Source organism: Trematomus bernacchii, unplaced genomic scaffold (assembly GCF_902827165.1).
Source record: "Trematomus bernacchii unplaced genomic scaffold, fTreBer1.1, whole genome shotgun sequence".
Taxonomy (NCBI): Eukaryota; Metazoa; Chordata; class Actinopteri; order Perciformes; family Nototheniidae; genus Trematomus; species Trematomus bernacchii.
Genome location: NW_022988050.1, coordinates 3,235,841 through 3,254,751, shown reverse-complemented (window position 1 = coordinate 3,254,751; position 18,911 = coordinate 3,235,841). Strand labels below are relative to the sequence as shown.

The 18,911-nt window shown below is 40.3% G+C and overlaps 3 protein-coding genes across 12 annotated transcripts; 2 read left to right on the top strand and 1 right to left on the bottom strand.

Moving 5' to 3' along the window:
• Positions 1 to 58: 58 nt before the first annotated feature.
• On the bottom strand, positions 59 to 7,005 carry luc7l (LUC7-like (S. cerevisiae)). Of its 8 annotated transcripts, none has more exons than XM_034119509.1 (12): positions 6,813 to 6,976; positions 5,560 to 5,630; positions 5,149 to 5,215; positions 4,376 to 4,470; positions 4,123 to 4,221; positions 3,143 to 3,253; positions 2,613 to 2,756; positions 2,320 to 2,496; positions 2,039 to 2,127; positions 1,913 to 1,942; positions 1,634 to 1,795; positions 59 to 1,244 (listed from the first exon to the last, which is right to left on the bottom strand). In XM_034119509.1, the coding sequence occupies exons 3-12, from the start codon at positions 5,180 to 5,182 to the stop codon at positions 1,079 to 1,081; spliced, it is 1,107 nt and encodes a 368-aa protein (XP_033975400.1). In that variant the 5' UTR covers positions 5,183 to 5,215; positions 5,560 to 5,630; positions 6,813 to 6,976; the 3' UTR covers positions 59 to 1,078. The 8 variants fall into 8 exon arrangements, with proteins under 8 accessions (XP_033975400.1, XP_033975403.1, XP_033975404.1 ...); XM_034119512.1 differs by having other exon boundaries at positions 5,161 to 5,215; positions 6,813 to 6,964; XM_034119513.1 differs by having other exon boundaries at positions 5,173 to 5,215; positions 6,813 to 6,964.
• A 226-nt stretch (positions 7,006 to 7,231) lies between these two features.
• Positions 7,232 to 14,205, top strand: fam234a (family with sequence similarity 234 member A). Of its 2 annotated transcripts, none has more exons than XM_034119504.1 (12): positions 7,232 to 7,486; positions 8,648 to 8,950; positions 9,034 to 9,144; positions 9,240 to 9,422; positions 9,843 to 9,967; positions 10,452 to 10,584; positions 11,046 to 11,178; positions 11,260 to 11,403; positions 11,893 to 11,974; positions 12,073 to 12,225; positions 12,308 to 12,410; positions 13,134 to 14,205. In XM_034119504.1, the coding sequence occupies exons 2-12, from the start codon at positions 8,680 to 8,682 to the stop codon at positions 13,337 to 13,339; spliced, it is 1,644 nt and encodes a 547-aa protein (XP_033975395.1). In that variant the 5' UTR covers positions 7,232 to 7,486; positions 8,648 to 8,679; the 3' UTR covers positions 13,340 to 14,205. The 2 variants fall into 2 exon arrangements, with proteins under 2 accessions (XP_033975395.1, XP_033975394.1); XM_034119503.1 differs by having other exon boundaries at positions 7,233 to 7,486; positions 8,645 to 8,950.
• Positions 14,206 to 15,767: 1,562 nt separating this feature from the next.
• On the top strand, positions 15,768 to 18,888 carry LOC117473741 (cytochrome c oxidase subunit 6B1). Of its 2 annotated transcripts, none has more exons than XM_034119527.1 (4): positions 15,768 to 15,901; positions 16,554 to 16,697; positions 17,007 to 17,107; positions 18,635 to 18,888. In XM_034119527.1, the coding sequence occupies exons 2-4, from the start codon at positions 16,589 to 16,591 to the stop codon at positions 18,686 to 18,688; spliced, it is 264 nt and encodes an 87-aa protein (XP_033975418.1). In that variant the 5' UTR covers positions 15,768 to 15,901; positions 16,554 to 16,588; the 3' UTR covers positions 18,689 to 18,888. The 2 variants fall into 2 exon arrangements, with proteins under 2 accessions (XP_033975418.1, XP_033975417.1); XM_034119526.1 differs by having other exon boundaries at positions 15,810 to 15,901; positions 16,581 to 16,697.
• The last annotated feature ends 23 nt before the right edge of the window (positions 18,889 to 18,911 follow it).

Genomic DNA, 18,911 nt, shown 5'->3' with positions numbered 1-18,911 from the left:
TGTAATACTCAACCATTCCTTGACTTTGGTAAGAAGAAAAAAGGCCAGCACACGAATACAAATTTAAATGGCGATATTTGTTTTAATGGAGATTTTAAAGAAAGATTTCCAGCAGAACATAAACAGATATGACTTCACACAGAAGGTAAAGCAATGCATCCATTACAATCTGTTTGCAATTATAAATGTATTCAGAGGAACTTGTTGAAACTGGGCCAAAATGAAACGCTAATAAAAATGTATGTACAGATATAGCATCGACTTTCCAATTCATTTCTGAACCTGCTGCTTCACACGCCAACAACAACAACTGTGTGGGTTTTAAATACAAGAAAATCAAGAGGGGGAGAAATGAGAAAACAAAGAGACATGCCACCAAAACAAATCCAAACAAGCATTTACTCTTCAAAACAACAAGACCCCCTTCACTACTGGCAGCGTAAAATAAAACTTAGTTAAGTTTAAACAGAAAAAAGGGGACATGAGGAAACATAAGGATGGTACTTAAACTCGCAACTTAAAAACCATTTGGGTCTGAATTCCCTAAAAACGTTAACAGGGCTTAAACTAAGAAAACATGTGGATAGACATTCATGAACTGCACTCAACAACTCCTGCAGTTTTCTGGGTGCTTGTGGAAATAAATCTTTAAAAAAGAAATGGAAAATGAAGGCCTACAAAAGAATCAGAAATAAGATATTCAGACTGTATCAAACGGTAATAATAAAAGGATCAGTTACACTCTAAGCTTCAGTCCGGCAGGCCGTGTGTTTATGTGTTCAATGCAGGGTATTTATCAGGAGATGTATTGATACAGACAGCAACCAAATCACAGATATGGGCATCACAATACACTCCACTACTGATCAATATCTAAATCCCCACCAATCCAAATGCTTGTGATCGATCTGGAAAATGTTATACTTCTGGTACTGTGGAAAGAAAGAAAGGAGGAGAACAGAGGGATGGAGGCGGGACTGTGTGACATTAGGTTATTCTTTTTTAGAAATGGACAGACAGACGGACAGGGAGGGAGACAGGAGGAACGCTGTGAGTCGTGATGGATGGAGTTTGGTCTTCAGAGGTCCCCCGTGTCCCGGTCCTCCCCCCGACGGGAGTCCGACCGGCCGTTCTCCCCCTCCCTCTTCACCCCCTCCCTCTTCTCCCCCTCTCTCTTCACCCCCTCCCTCTTCTCCCGCTCCCGTGACCGCTCTCTGGAGGAGCGCTCTCGGTCCCGGGACGACCTGAGGACGAGACAACGAGATATTCAGATAAGTACGAGCACAAAGAGAGATTATTTGGCTTTTTCAGTTATTATGCTCCAAATATCTGGAACAAACTCCCAGAAACCTGCAGGTCCGCTGCAACTCTTACTACTTTGAAATCCAGGCTGAAGACTTTTCCCTTTCCCGCTATTCACATCTCACACGGCACTGTAACTTTTATTCATGTACCTATGTTATTCATGTTTTATTGTCTTTGCTTTTAAATGCCATTTTATAATATATTTCTGCTGCACTATTTCTTAATGTCTTTCATTTTTGTAAAGCACTTTGAATTGCCTTGTGTTGAAAGGTGCTATATAAATAAACTTGCCTTGCCTCATGACCATGTTTTCAATGTGTGTATTTACTTGTGTCTGGAGCTCTGCTCGTGGCTGTGGCGGTGTCCTCGGCTGCGGGAGGTGGAGCGGCTGCGGTGCCGCCTCCTCCTCTCTCTGGAGCGGGAGCGCGAGCGCCGCTTCTCTCGTGACGTGGAGCGTGAGCGCTTCTTTTTGCGGTCACGTGAACGGGATCTAATGAGGAAAAAAAACAATTAAAGCACACACGCACCAGACTAACGTTGGCAATAACTTAGGATTTGGCCCATTAAATCCAATTTTCAGTGTGGATAAATGGAGCAACTTTCTTACCTTTTCGGCTCTTTGCTGCTTGATCTGGTCCTATGAAATAAGCAGATGAAAAACCATGAGTTTGAAAAGTAAAACCTACATCTCATACAACAAATGAACTTCACTAGGGGTTTTAAAAGCACTCACGTCTTCTTCATCTTCTCCTCTTTCTCTCTCTCTTCTCGTCTCTTCAGGCGCTCCTGGTTCCTGGTCTCCTGCTTCTCGACCACGGTTTTCTGATCAAAATAAAAAAGTAGTAACATTAGAAGTGACACCAATTTTTTTAAACCTAAAGACAGTTTATGACCATATATATATATATATATATATTTATTTTTTTGTAATTGTTCTTAATAACCAGCCCGATGATTCAGGACTCTTGTGCCCATGCGTTTCTAGTGCACACGGTATAACAGGCTGAAGCATACCTTTAGTTGGTCCAGTTTCTCTCTGATCTGGATGAAGCCCAGATGAAGCTTCCCGCCAAAATGGTCGGCCAAACGGCGATCGTTGTCATGGAGACCCAAGTAAGCGGAGCACACCTCGCACACCCGGAGCTTCTGCTGCTGGAAGCTGGAGGCTGGCATGGAGTTTCTGTACTCTTCCTGAGGAGAACAAAATGGAGAAGAGACGCATTCAAAAAGGATGAGAAGGCTGGAGTTACTAATATAAAGATTATCAGCACATCTTCAGTGGCACGTCACCAGCACTCCCTCCTCACCTCTGCATCCTTCTTCTTAGTTCGGACCTTCTCCACTTCCTGCAGGACTTTCTGAGCCTCGTCCACGTTCCCCTCAGCTCCGAGCTGCTCGGCCTTGGCCAGGAGCTTCCCTATTTCCTCATTCAGCTCATGGACCTTCTCTGCCTGAAACACAGCAAACATCACAATTTACATCCTATTTGTCCATCCCAAAACAAACTGGTAAAGAAACCTAGACGCAGCATTAAAAAGTGACTTAATCTTAAATAACGCCTTCAAATTGTCCTTTTCCATATCAATTTAACTTAGATGTCAGAAAACAGTAACTAAAAGTCCATAGTCATGAATTTAAACTTCTTGATTGAGAGGTTGAACAGATTTTGCTGCCATTTGCCAAGTATTTTTATTTTTGATACCTTCAGAATCAGAATACCTTTATTAGTCCCACAGAGGGGAAATTTACATCGTTACATTTAATCGTTAACTGAAAAACTGAGTAGTTTTTCAGCTCTAAATATAATATATTTCTTTAGAATTCTTTGGTCACTCACCTTTGCGGCCACCTCAGCACTGATCTCCTCTTGGGTCTCAGCCAGGCGCTTCTTGGCTAGTTCTGTCCTCCGGTCACAGTCGGCAATGAACGACTCCAGGTGATCCACCGCCTTTAAGAGAGCGAAGACGTGTCATCAGAAAAGAGTCAAATACATGGGCGTAGGAAGCATCCTCAATGTGGGTGGGACAATTTGACAGGGGGTGTGGGCAGGTGGTGGACCTCACCTCCTCTTGGGGGGTCCGGGGGCATGCTTTTGTTTTTTAAATGCATCAATCTGCTGCACTTTGAGAGCAAAATTAGGGACTAAATCTATGGATACATCTCTCAACACCCGTGTGAAACAGAACTGTAAACAGATTTACTTTTTCTTTATACATATTTTACAAATCACTCCCCTTTTAAACTGTATTTTTGTGTTGTCCTTCACCTCACTGAGCTGTAGTTATCAGCCTCTCAGTCTGACAGGAGAGGACTCTCCCTCCACCTCTTTAATAACAGCGCCTTATATCCGGGTGCTAGTGGAGCACGCTCGTGAACTGTTAGCGCCGGAGCCTCGCAGCGGGGAAACTGTGGCGAGCATAATTTTACAACTAAAGACACAGCTACACAAAAAACCCAGCATGTGTACGGCTCTGAGAATCTGCCTTGGTACAAAGTAGCAGTGAAAACATGGTAGGAATTTAATTGATTTGGGCATTCTCTCAATAAGCAAGTGGAATGGATTTGATAATGAAGCACTGACACAGCGCTCTACAGAGAGTGGCGAGTGGATAGACAGATTCACGGACTTTCCGCATAGTAAAAGTGGGGGGGTCTAAACTAATCATTTTAAAAGGTGCGGGAGACTTGTCCCACCCTCATATAATGGCTGCAACGCCCATGGTAAAATATGTTACTAGTTAGATGTGTATACATAGGCACACAGGAAACTGTAGGTAAGGCTTCTCAACGGATATATTTACGGCAGAAATTACTTACGTCAAGCTCAAAGAACATATCTCTATCCTTGGAAGCAATTTCATAATCTGCCCGAAGTGCCAGGTCATGGATCTTCGTGCACTCTCCCAGGTCCATACGCTGTCACCAAAACAAAGGAACATATCACTTAAAATAATATCAAACAGTTTAAGATCGCATGTTGTAGGTACATGGTTAAGTTAGCCTTTTTTTTTACATTTCACTGGTGTACTCTGCAAATATTTAGGGTGTGAGACAGAAATGGGTTACTTACAGTTCCAGACAGGATGTCATGTGGACAGCAGTTCAGAAGATGACTTTTGCAGACTCGGTCGTCGCTGAACTTGACCATCTGCCGCGTCTCATCGCCTGTAACAGTCCAAAAAACACCCAGTCAGAAAGACCTCACATATTTGTCATCAGGGGCGAGGTATTCAGTGCTTTAATATACATAACTGTAACAACATTAAATGGGCAGATATGTGTCGTTATAACTGCATTCAAGGATTTTGTGTCCACCTAAATGAGTGAAAACAAATTAATTTATGTTGTTAAAAGTTTGACATATATTTCATTTGTATAACAATATATAGTAATAGAGACTGTGCTACTACATTTATTTTCCATTGATGTTTCATGACTGAAGAAGGTAATGTGGCTCTGCGTGTGGATGTCCTTCTTTTTATTCTTGGTGCTTATCTTAGCCAAACCTCATTTTTAAAATATAGACATTTATGAACCTCAACTAAGTTTAACTTGTGATGAGGCTCACTGTTCACCCTGTTAATGTGGAGCATTATGAGATAAAGCACAGGTCAATAATAACTATAAGCTCGTGTCAAATAACTAGTGTGAACAGAGATGACTTTAGCTTTGTTTCTATGCAGGATGCAGGAAAGACTGCTATCATAAATGTAATAAGCAATGTAAACATTTCAGACAGATTTTCAAGGGAAGCCGTTAACATGTAAGAAACATTGAAAATAAAGTCAAAAGAAAAAACATAAAACAAAAGAACTCCAAGGAAAAAAATTAGTTTATACACACTGCGATCCGCACCACATACTGTACCCTTCTGCATCTTCAAGACCTCAGCTGCAGAATTTTAAACCCGCTGTAGAAAAGTATAAATGGGAACAGTTTTCTTGCCCATACCTGTAGTAAGAAGTTGGGAGTGATACACAAGTCAGATTGTAAATGATGTGTGCAAAGTTGTGGTTGTTTTTTTTCTGGATGTTTGTTAAAATTGCCTTCTGAAAACAGAGGAACTGCTCGTTTGGATTCTGCGCGACCAGACGTCTTGGCACAAGCTGCATTACACTACGCCAAATTAAATATCTAGTGCCACTGAAGATATACCCATTTGTGTGTTTAAAAAAAGTCTACAGTAACTTCCGGAAGGCAAACAAATGGTTGGGATATTCATCATAACAGCTTTAAAAATTATGTGTGACTCACGGCTCGATGAACATGAGGCTTTTCTGCAACTCCTTTGCAGATTGTTGTAGGCTGGCAAAGATACACTGAACCTTAATGAATAAAATAAAGGGGCCACAATTGTTCAGTTTGTATGCAACAAATGTATGGGAAGAATTTGATATAAATCTTATCACACATACATCCACAAGCTCACAACACAAATTCACTCTTATTGAGATTGAATTATCATTAATTAAAAATGATAATCCACAAGGCTGTATTTCTGTTCAATCATCAGGATGAACCTCCGATTTATAAAATGACAGCTGTCATTTCTGCCCATCAACAGCTGAGTTACACTTTAATGTTTGTATCAAAAAGGGCTGAAAACAATACAATTGTATTTTAGCAAGTCAAAGCTTTTTACTGAATACATTTATTTTTGGATTAATTTAGCTGATTACTGTTAACATATTACCATCCAAACAGATCGTCAGCTTGAAATGTAAATTTGGATTTACAGTTATAAAAATTAATTATCCAACAGTATACAAAAGTTACAATTAGCCCGGTCTTAAGCCATCTACACACTACAATTCTGCTTCCACTTTAGACTATTGGTTATAATGATTCATTATATAATCATTATGTAAACTGGCAGGGACTACTGCATAATATATAGCTTGTTGTTAATCCTATTCGGGGAGAGTTACTTGAGTAAGAATAGGAATACAGGACATTTTAGTGAAGTTGAATTATTTACTTCTTTCTGCCTTCTAATATCTGACATGAGCAATCACCAGCATATTACACGGGTAAAACAGTTATTTAAGCCTGCTGTAAAAACAGGAAAAACTGGTAGGTCCAATGTTAAGTTTAGCCTGCATGTCCTTGACATGTGACTCAATTATATGTATTGTGAATGTAATGCAGAGTCGTTAATGTGACCCACATAATTGGTTAGAATTGGACTAAAACCAGAGCATGTATACATTTCAGTATATCGCTCAATGCTAGGCCCATAGTGTTAGCTAGCCAGGCTACTAGCTAGGAATGTAGTAAACGACGAAACAAAAAACAATCTTAACATTTAAATTAACCCAAATGGATACAAACATTAAGTCCTTAAGTGTATCAGTAGACTTGAATCTACTGGATTGTACACAGCCCTCTGCAGTATTAGCTTGATCCATTCATGCAGGTCTGTCCATCACACACCAACACAAGAAGCCGCAGCAGTGGCTCCATCTTGGCTAGCTCTCTCAGCTAGCATTACAGCTACATCAACTCACCATCCCTCGCTGTTCCCATCAGCTGGTCGAGCAAAGCTCTCATTTGAGCTTGGGCAGACATTGTCGTGGGCCTTCCGTCGATGTAGAAAGCACCAGAAACAGTTCCTAAGTCTTTTTTGTGAAGTTAATTGATTCTTTTTTTTCGTCCAAGCATCGCCTCTCGCCGCTTTTCTCTCTTTCGTGAACTCGCCAGTTTCCGTTTTATTTGACGGAAATGACGAAAGGCCTTGTTTGTTTAGCCTACGTTAGAGGGCGGGATTAAGGTATGAAACCAACCAATCGTATGGCTTAAGAACAACAGAATGAACCAATCAGAGCTAATTGAACCCAACGCTGGACGCCATTGTGTTGTTTGCCCCGAACTTAACCTTTCAGGCAGCACCATCTGTCGTTCCCTGGTGTTTCCCCTAGCTTCAGGTTATATTAAAGTTTAGACAAGAGAACATTAATTATCCCTAGTTTCATAGTTTGGGGTTTTGGCATCTTCTATGCTGTCAATGTGTAACGTTGGCAGAGAGAAATTACTACCTGTTAGACAAACTCAGGGCAACAAAACCTTCCTTACTAGCTAGTGTGTATGTTTACGGAGCTAAAGTTGACAGGCAGTTGTTGTCAGGCCTACTACCTGTAGTTTGCCGCACCAGTGACCACTAAAGACGACAGTGGGGAACAAAGTAAGAACAACCTTTTTTGACTCTCTCTATTATTGATCAAAGCTCAAGTGGCGGGACTATTGCAATACAATCACGTTTACTTGTAAACTCATTCTTCTGTGGGCAGTGGCCTTTTTGTGCAACAAGTTAGCAAACTATCGTTAACCAGAGATTCACTTTCCTAACCCAAGCTAGCTAAAAAAATATCTCAATCAGACATTGAAATATACGGGGAAAACGTTCTTTTGTTGCGGCTATTTAGCTAACATCGCACGGTTATTTCAGATTTAAAATAATTATGCCAGTTAATAAGCTTCCTAACTCACGTACACAATGTTAAGGGTAACACGCCCAGTGTGCTAGCAAATGTGATGATTATCATTGTCATCACGGGTCTGTTTTTCTGCTGAGAAATCTCTGGAGTCAGAGCTGGCACGTATGAATGGGCTGAGATCTACAAAGGTTGGTGCAGCAGAAATAGCCAAACTGACAGACAGACACTGCTGCCTTTAGTATTCATGTTTCATTTACTATTATGTGAATACCAGATAGTTTTGTCTGCTATTATTGCCGGTTACTTTGACACTTGCAAATGTGTAGTTTACTCCCCAATAGATCAGGAAGCATCAAACTCTTTGCTATGTACTGACTGTGCAGTAGATAGATAGGGTCTTTTCATTTAAAGGGGCCCTATTATGCTTGTGTTTTTTTTCGCCCTTTCCTGTTTATATCGTTTTTTGTGCATTTAAATGGTCTGCAAAGGCTCAAATCCCAAAGTTCTCTCCCACACACCTCCATTGGACTCCTTTGTTTACTTCTTTAACCTAGTGACATCACTACGTAACACTCACACTTCTATTGGCTAAGAGTCCAACAAATTGTACATGATTGGATAAGGAGTGGGACATCTCTAAGCAGTTGACCAATCACAACAGAGCCAGCCCGTTATCCAATCAGAGCAGACTGGGCTCTGAAGTGTGAAAAGAGGTGCTGCAGTACAGACAGTATGAGACAAATAAAGACCTTTTGAACATTAAAGCATGTACACATGTCACAGTAGAGGCACCACACACACATCTGAACACGCAAACGAGCACAATAGGGCCTCTTTAAGTGTGCATTCAAGACTAGCATAACATTGAGGTTAGGATCTTAATGTAAGCTCTCTTCCCTGTTTAGTAGAATTGTGGGCTGGTAAATGCATTGAGGCTACAATGGAGACGACAGGCAGTGCCACTGAAGGCGACCCTCTGAAGAGCGGAGAGGACGGAGCAGAGACAGGAACAGCACCATCAGCAGCAGAGCTGAAGAAGAAGAGTTATAAGGAAGTCATCGGGCTGACCAAACTCACCCATTGGAGAACCGGATTCTTCTTCTTCTCCTTGTTCCTCTGCCTCACCATAGTGTTCGCCTTCTCCTTCATCCTCCCCTGTCCTGTCAGACCACAGTACCTTGTTGCTTGGAACAGGACCTTCACTGAAGCAGGTGTGTACATTTGTTTGCTTCTCACTGCCTGGTAGTGTTTTATTATTCACAGGACTTACTACTATTCTCTCCTTCTCTCACAGAAACATATGACTTCTTAGCCATAGAAGATGCAAACAAAGACAAGGTGATGGATGTCTTGTTTGTCCTGAAAGACACAGAACCCAGTCCGAACAAAACGTGTGCTAAAGAAGGTATAAAGAATAAGTTAATCAAACGCGAGGGATCAAGAGTTTGCTGTGTATTGCTTTTGTTTTGTGTGATTCAGACACACTTTTCTGTGTTCCAGGTCTGCCCTCTCCATGTGTGTTTGTGATGGCAGTGGACGGGACGCATGGAGAGACACTGTGGGAACAGCCGCTGGCTCCAGAGTTTCACTGGGCCCAGTGCGGTCTGGACGATGAAACCGGCAGAACCTGGGACTGTCTGCTGTCCCACTCCGACCAACTCACAGCTGTTGACAAATTCACTGGTTAGTGACTCATTGCTCTCTGTTTTATGTATAACATACATTACATCACATTTTCATAAAGCATTTTGCCATACAGCTTTTGTAAATGGCTGTTGTCCATGTTTTGCGTTCAGCTCATTTCCCCGTTAGAATTTGTTGTGACATTAAAAGCAAGGATCCAAAGCATTGCAAACTATAAAATAAAGAGGTTTTATCATTTAGAAATGTGGCTAAATATACTAAGCATAGTCCATCTGATGATCCCAGAGATGCATTTGAAACATTTGACAACATAATCTCTTACCACCTTTCTGCCATGGCTATATCCAAGGTCGAACATGAACTTTAACGCTCAAGGAAAGCTGTACATTTAGTTATAAAATCAAATGGATTCAGTCAGCCTGCCTGAGTGCCCTGTTCCTGTGGGATGTGTGTGTGCAGGGGAGGTCAGGTGGCAGCAGCCTCAGCTTCCTGGTCTGCGCAGCACCGTGCCCGTTCTGAGCGTCCCGGATCTGGACGGGGACAAGGTCAGCGATGTGGCTCTGGTAGCATCTGACGACACTCAGGTAAACATCAGTGGTATAACTTATGAATTAGCATCTATCCTGACACAGGGTACTTATGATGTATTATGGTTTGGATCCCTAAAGGTTCTGGGCTACTATTCCATCATTCAAGGGTGATTTTCACTTTAAATAATGTGTTTTTTTAGGGGGAGATTAGAATTTACATTTTTCTTTTACTATGTTCCATCTGAATTTACTCAGCAACATCTATATTGATTCTGACACTTCTACTGCCAACTCACAGGTGTATCATTGCTTTGATAACAAGATTATTCATATACCCCTTTTAGTTGTGAAAATACACTCATTCATTCTGGGCATGTCATTTTCGAGCCCGAGGCCTGAAAAATAGGCCCTGTGCTCAAGAGGTTAAGGCTATTTTTTTTCCTTCCTTTGCTCCTTTCTTACGGTGCAGGATCGAGTCATTTTTTCAAGTTCTTTTTTTTAATGCACCTGCTTTTAATGTCTGTTGTCATGTCTGCAGACTCAGCTGGTGTTCCTCTCAGGGAAGACGGGAGAACAGGTTGGTTCCTCTGTGGTTCTTGACTCTACAAAGATAGCCAATCATCTGCTCCACCGCACGGCAGCAGGGTCTTACTATGTACTACTGCAAAAAGGTCTGTATCTCAAATCAGGTATAACATAAAGTCGTGTCCATCTGCAGTTAGACCAGCTGATTTGAAGATAAGAAAATATGTACTTTATTAATCCCAAGTTGGGGAAAAAAATGGTTGCAGCAGCATTAAAACAAAACAAGGTATTGCACATAATAACAAATTCAAAGAGTAGAAAAAAACAATTCTAAAATAGAAACATCTGAAAATAGAAATAGAAATAAACCAGCATTAGAGAGTAAGAAAAATATACAGATGACTGGGAAGATAACAAATCTATACACTGTCTGACAAATAAAACACTATTGAAGGGCCAATATTCTGTTAACACAATATAAGCAGGATAATAATAATAAAAATTACGTTTCCTACAAGAAAAAAGCAAATTTACCTCCATTAAAACAGTTGGATGTATACTCTTAGATGCATTACACAGTAGTGAGTAATCCTGAGCTCATTCACAGACACTGGCTTGTATGGCCTGGCCCTGTGGAGGATTGCAGCTCAAGCTAAAGCCGGGATGGAGAATGGCCTCAAGAAGGACAAAGATTGGGAGAAGACTGCCAAGGCAACGTCTGGCCTCGTGCCCATGTTTGAGTAAGAATCAGAATATATTCACTTTTTAATTAAAAGCTTGCATTGTTGTGGCTTTAGCTGATGTTTATCTCTCCTCCGTAGATCTGATTCACTGCGACAGGTGCTGAGAACGGGAGAGACAGGAGACCCACCCAACCTGCTGCTGGTGACTGGGAACGAGGTGGCTCTAGTGGACGGAAAACATCCAAAGACACTGTGGAGATTCAACACCAGCTCAGTCCTCGGGTAACACATGTTTTTATGTTGCACATACGGATTCATTAGAGCTGAAATGAATAGTTTTACCAAAGTGCAAAGTGTTGTTTTTATCTTGGAATCAAAGTAGTAATGTCTTCATAACATAACAATATATTAAAACGTGATTTGTTAGCCACATCAAGATTCAAGGCTTTTATTGTCATTTGTACATAGCTGCAGTGTAGTTATGACAATGAACATCTTAGGTCACAGGCTCCTCTAACAGTGCAACACAATAAAACAGATAAAATAGTGAAGGTAAATACAATAAAATAGAATATAATAGAAATAGTGCAAGAATAGTCTATATACAAGTAATTGTAATATGATATATTAGATACATTTTTTAAGTTGTATAGTAGAACTGCATGTTTTCTACCCTCTCCTTTAATTATTTACTTTTTTTTCTCCTCTCAAAAAGTCCTCACAAGGACCCGATATAATTAAAAGTACATTTCTGTGTTCACTTCCTTTCAGCGAGCCCTCCTTCGGCCACTTTAACAAAGACGGGGTCCTGGATGTTGTGGTCGAGGAGGACATTGGAAACTACACAAAGAGGGTAAGACCGATGTAATGCCTAAAATGAATTTCCTGTGTGCAGCTTCTCTCGTATCGTGATGGATTTGAGTCACACTGTACTGTCTGTCTGGTCTGCAGGTGGTGATTCTGGATGGGAAGTCGGGCGGTGTGCTGTGGGAGGTCGACCTGCTGGCCAGTCCCAACTCACCGAGGCCCGGCGCTATACACACAACCAACTCCTTCTCCATCTTTGTGTTTTGGGGCATGATGCGCTCAGAGGCCAACTCATCTGTAAGTTCACTGTCTTTATTAAAACATGCATGTTGAAGGATTTCTCACAAGATACTAATCAGACTGAAATGTTTCATTCCAGGAACCGTTAGAAAGTGACCGACGATCTTACCTGCTCCACCCGCTCTACTCCAAAGTCCTCCTGCAGTCCACCAGCTTCCTGGAGCACATCATAACGTTTAAAGGTGATTTTTGAACTTAGATTTGAGGGAGACAGTGAAGTCTGCATGTCATTGGTATCAGCAGATAAAGGCTTTCAAATAAATCGACTAGATATGAACATTTCTTCCGATATAGAAGGGCGATTCGATGATGCCTATGTGACACGACCATTGAATAAGCGATTGCCAAAAAAAAATCTGCAAGGTTTCTATTTGCCATATCTGATAGTAAAATAGCTTTTTGATAAATATTTGCTTCAACACCACATATTTAATACCTTAACATTTTTTTGCAACTTGTGAAGTAGGTCGAATGTTCCTGGTTTTGCATTTTTTAGGATTTTCTTAGGGACAGCATCATACGAGCCTGATAAAGTAGGAGGAGTTTTCAGTTTTGTCTGAGTATTTTACATGAAAATAATTATCTGCATTCGGATAAAAACGATTAAGGCATAAGTAATATCAACACAAATCTAATATCCTTCATCCCCCTTGATTGCCCTATATTCTATCAGTAGTATTACCTTTTGTAATACATGTCAGAAATCAGTTATTCGTCTCTCAGCAGGGAAAATTAGAGTTACATGAAAAGGGGACAGTGCAGACAAAAGGCAAAAATAAAACGAGTAGACTTACATGTTAAATAAAGAGGCAAGCACAAGATAATGAAACAAATCACCGTGAATCAGTTGTTAGAGGGATAGGGACAAACCTTCTCTGTATGACTATTTGTTATTTTCTTCTTAGCCACTCTGTTGGAGGGTGGACGCCACGCCGCCTACATCCTGCTGACGGGCCCCGAGGAGTCCGAAGGCACCGTGGTCCTCAGCAAGCGGAAGCTGAAACACGACGTCCCCGGCAGCAAAGTCCTCCGCATCGCCACCGGAGGAAGCTCCGAGAGCAACGAGGACATCAAAGAGGCCTTCAGTCGTCTCCGCTTCAGCGATTGGTGAAAGGACCAACTTTAAAATGTCGAGTTTTTCCTCAGTGTTAAAAATAGTTTTGGCACAGCTGACTTTAGGGTGGCTTAAAAAAAACAAAGTGTGAACACTAGCTTTGACTTTCCCACTGCTGACAACCAAACAAGTCCTTTGTGTTCAGAGGCTTTATCTGCGAGGGCTGTTCCATTAATTTGGGCATTATATTTTAAGAATTGACCGCATATCATAAGTTTGATTTTAGATAAATAGCTGCTGACCTTTGACAATCACTGCTCTTTTCCTGCTGAGAAATCAATCAGGCGGTACTCTCTCTAGCACTTTCATGCATCGATGCAGAGCTCTTTTTAAATTTCAGTGGCTGGATTCTTATTTTTCAATCTATGCAACCATGCATATCACATTGGGCTTTATAAGTAGAAGGTGCAAATACAGGTGGTTGTTTCTGAGTATTTCAAAATAAGTGTTTGCTTTTCTTTGTGCCTTTTCTAAAATGTGTAGAGAGAAACTTGAAATATGACAGAAACCTTAAGTGATTCACTATTGGGCTGTTTGGTAGTCACTGTTGTCCATAAACAAGATTTGTGGACATTTCCTACTTAATCCAAGATGCTGTAACAGATAATGCTCTTTAACGCACATGCACTAAACCTGTGAGACACTCAAGGCTGAGTCTCAGATGTTCTCTGAAATAATGAGTTACTGCTGTGGGTTTTTTGTTTCTTTTGGGCTGTTTAAGTGTGCCTCTCTCAAAGATTTATATTAGTAAAAATATTTGTTTGCTGTACAAAGATATGTTGATACTTTGGGCCTTTTTCGGCTTTTCTTTCTGTCTTGATATGTTTAAATTTGAGCAGTAATATTAAACACTTTTAAATTAAGTGCTTTTGTTCATCTGAAATATGTCTTATTATAGGAGGAAATGGTGTGGATTTAATAAAGGACAAATTATTTATTTGACCTGTATTCACTATAGGAAAAGATAATGTGTTGTAATCTCTTTGAGTGCTGCTGGATATCTTAACCTATGATAATATATATGAGTTTATTTACTAGTAGAATTATAGTTTGTATTAGCTAATAACCTGAATATACAGTAAATAATAGATGTCAGATAAATGTAGTGCACTTAAAAGTACAATATCAGCATCCTTGATTGATTGATTGATTGAAACGTTTATTAACAGCTTGTATATTGGCTACAGTACAGCTCAAAACATACAATTGTTAAGGGGATGCAGACCAGAGAAAGACTTTCGTCTTGTTTACATCAGGGTCCCCCATTTCCAATTCATCATATGAATGTAGTCGACTACAAATATAACCTCAAATGTGTACTTAAGTACAGTTATTGAGTAAATGTACTTTATTTATTTCAGATACTGGAAACCATAAAGTGATTCCCTGAGTTACCGCATACATTTAAAAAATAAAAAATGACCTAAGGTCCGAATAAATGATATAAAAGCAGAGCGTTGCTGCCCTCTAGTGTCTATAAATGCACTGAATAGAACAGCATCCCTACGCAATAGCACGCGGGCAGAGGCGCGTGTCTCTGTTCACTGTCCATGGCTGTGTTCAAGTCAGTCACGTATCACAGGCTCGTTCAGTGCTGTTTCCCTAAATAAAATCAGCGCGTGGCTTATTCAGCATGACGCACGGTGCTTACGCCTTCGTGCGATAATGTGGGGAATGTCGCTGCTTGTTTTATAGTAACCAGATCTGAGACTTACAAACAGACAACTAGTGACTTTTGGGATGAGAAAGACGCACAAGAGCAAGCAACATGAGGATAACACGCTTTTTAATGATTGTTTAATTGTGTGTAAATGTATTTTTGTGTCTGTCTTACTTAATGCTCCGTTTAAAGCACTTTGAATTGCCTTGTTGTTCTAACAAGTTGTATAAATGAACTTGCCATGCCTATAACACTCACTCCTCCTGAAGTTAGATAAGACAGTGCGTTTAAACACACACACACTTCATAACCGACCAGCCTGAGTAATAAGGTATTAATAATTGATACCCCCCTGGTAATACACATATGACTCAAACAGTATCACTGCTGCCCCCACTTGACCTGACAGTAGTAATTCCTAGACAGAGATCACAAACTGAGCATTTGCCAGCCACGTATTATGATGAATAAATACATGTAAAAAGCAGAAACACAACCCAAAACAGCCTTTCCCTACTACAACTCCAATCATATCCGATTAAAACTCCCTAAATTACTTTTTATTTCTTAGATAAACATATATTAATGATTAACACACATCTGTAAACAAAGTACTTCCGCATTGAGAAAAAAAAGTCCTCAGCTTGGTGATAAATCTAAAATAAAACACTATAAATAACTCTGCTTCTGTGGGGTCTTAGCTTTTTCCTGGTGTCCTGTCAGTACCCTCTCATCACTAGCGGAGTCAGAGTTATGTCTGTCTGTGTTTTATGTGACCTGTGGCCGCCATACCGGCCGCGGAGGACTGCACGGCTGCATCCTCACCGCTCGCTTATCGCGGAACACGTACACAGCCGGTATAAAAGTCACTTTGAGCTCGAGCCTGCAACTGCTCCAAGGTAATGTCTACCGGCATGAATCTTTGAATATATATATAATAAAATATTCTTTTTTTTAATCTATTGTCACTATATGTCACTTGTAACCTATTTTAATTGCCTATGCTTTTATTGAGGGAGAATGGTTTATGTCAAGAAAGTTCTGGAAATTCGGTCTCGTCTGGAAATTATCGATAAGAGTTTTGGATTTAATCCAATATCGAAAATGTGCTGTTTTTTTTCATTGTAATAGCATGTTTATGTATTTTAAATCATACCTTGGTTGTATCAAAAAGAAACAGAAACTAGGTCGTCTAAGGAGGAAATGCTTTTAATGGCAGGTTATTGATAAAATGTCCGCCAACAACGTTTTAATACTATCTTTATTAGACGCATATTCGACCGCATATATTCAATTTTTTTATGAAGTATATGTACTCTGAGAAAGGAGTATTAGATGAAAACTCACGTACCCTAAACTCTCACAAAAATAACCCTCCTTCAGCATGCAGTCAGCTGCAGATAATTGATAAACCAGCAGTGTTCAGTTGGTCTGCCACCATAGATGTATTAATGTCGGTCTGTTTAATTTACTTAATGGGTGCAATTGGTGGAAAGGAGCTTTTTGCTTAGAGACAGAAAAATAAGCATTTTTTGTTCTTGCCTCTTACAGTATCCATTGATGATATATTCTTAACAGAGGTGAAAATGGCTGAGGAGGACATTCAAACAAAACTTAAGAATTACCGCACGGCTCCATTTGATGCCCGGTTCCCCAACTCGAACCAGACCAGGAACTGCTGGTCCAACTACCTGGGTGAGACCTTTATATATACAGTCTATGGGTGAGACCTTTATATACAGTCTATGGGTGAGACTCAGAGTCAAGGTCATATCAACCACTGTGAAACCATGAGGGCATTTTGGGTCAGATATTAAAATATGTATATTATTGTTGCTTTGATTAATGATGTATATTTTGAAGTCAGGTTAATAAATGGTCTCTGACCTCTCTTGAAGTAACCCAGTTTTTTTTGGGGAACTGACATGACCCTTTGTTTTGTGACTTGGATTGAGGCCATATTGCTGTTTTTGAATTTCATTGTTGTCGTTTCTCTATTAATAGACTTCTACCGCTGCCAGAAAGCTCTAGACGCTAAAGGAGTGGACACCGCGCCCTGTGACTGGTACAAGAGGGTCTTCACATCAATCTGCCCCATATCCTGGGTAAAACTTAGATTTTTTTGCATTCACTTTTTGTCTTATGTGGAAACCGCTCTCCCAAAAGGTCACAGCCAAGTTAAAAAGTGATGGCAGAATATACTTTCCCTTGTGTGGGCTGAGTTTGTTTAGCAGAGGTCAAACAACTTTATCGTTGCTCACATTCCTGTTAGTCTGCTCGGCCCTGTGAATCAAAACAAAGTTTCAGTCCAAAAATGGAAATTTACTCTCAGCCCAATAAAAAGCAGGGAGGTTAAAGAATAACGTCTTCCTTGTTTTTTAGTTAAAACAATAAAATAAAATATTGAACGAGTGTCAACATCACATATTCAAATCACAAAATTAACACAAAATCAATATTAAATGTCAATGATTTACAAAACATAGGACATTTCTTGTAGTTTAATGTCCTCTGGTACATTGTAAAGGTTTATACAAGAGTATAACAGTTGCATCTATTTGAATAGGCTGACATTTTCATGCCTTTTAGGTATTTTTTGTAGGTTTTTTTCAGTTTTAATGGTTGTTATTAGGGTTGCTCCGATCGGGTATTTTGGGGCCCGGCCGATACCGATCCCCGATCCGATCGGGTGGGTGGGGGCTATGGGGATCTTTCATTTAAAGTGATGTTTAAAACTCAGTTAATGGGGCTCATTTTTATATTGCTTCAGTTTATAATCGTAACGGATCGAAAAGTTCAGATTCATTTTTCAATACATGATGCGCTTCCACAAACAACAACCAACATAATTATTACATTCAAATGAAGTACATTATTCAAGTTTACATTAACTTTGGATAATAACACGGGGGAAATGAGCGGAAGCGCTCTCTTTTCCTCTCTCTCTCTCCTGACAGCCTGTCAGTATCGTCTCCTGCAGCTCACTGATCCAGTAATGAGTGACCCGAAACTGAAGAATAAACATATGTATAACTAGTTTAGCTTGTTCCAGAGGTAGATAAAATAGCTAAGTGTGTTAACTCTTAGTGTGTGTTTTGCTCCGCTCAGCGGTCCATCACAGCGGGCGGAGCTGCAGGATTTCTGCTTCACACATGTTGCATACCGCTATTTTATTGTCTTTTTCGAACACCTTCAAATACTGCCAGACCGGTGAAGCCATTTTGGCGAGCTTGTTTTGCCGCGCACTGAGAAAAGTGTCATGTATTTTACGTCATGTGATCGGCTCTGCTGATCGGCCTTTATAGAGAGCACCGATCGATCGGCCGAGAGTGAATATCGGCCGATCAATCGGCGGCCGATCGGAGCTGTTATGCGAAGTTGTTATAACTTTTACTTTTCGTCCAGTAGCCTACCACGAAAGTTGCTTTAGTAAGTAAACTTTACTTACCTACACCCGATCAGTGATGTAACAGCAGGTGTTTTGCTTTTTATTTCACTGATATTGAAAAAGATGGTTAAATATTAACTAAGTTTATCATGACCCAGCAAAGGATTTCTATAATTTTCTGAACATTTGTAATTCTAAAAGTTAACATTTATATCTCAATCTTTCTGAAATGTTTCCCCTTTAGGTCCAGAAATGGAACGACCAGAGAGAGGAAGGGAACTTTCCAGGAAAAATCTAAACCTGCCATTTCCAAAGCTGTCTAGTCTGCTGAGATGTAAACTATTCAGCTAAATGTTTGTATCAGTGGTGCGACGCCATGTGGCTCCATCACCACCTTTCCAATACTGATGTTCTGTCCTGTAACTGAATGGTCATTCCTGACAAATACCATGAGACAGCTGATTCTGCATTAAAATATCTCAGGAGATATTTATGAAGCTCCGTTGTCCTCTGTGTTTTTA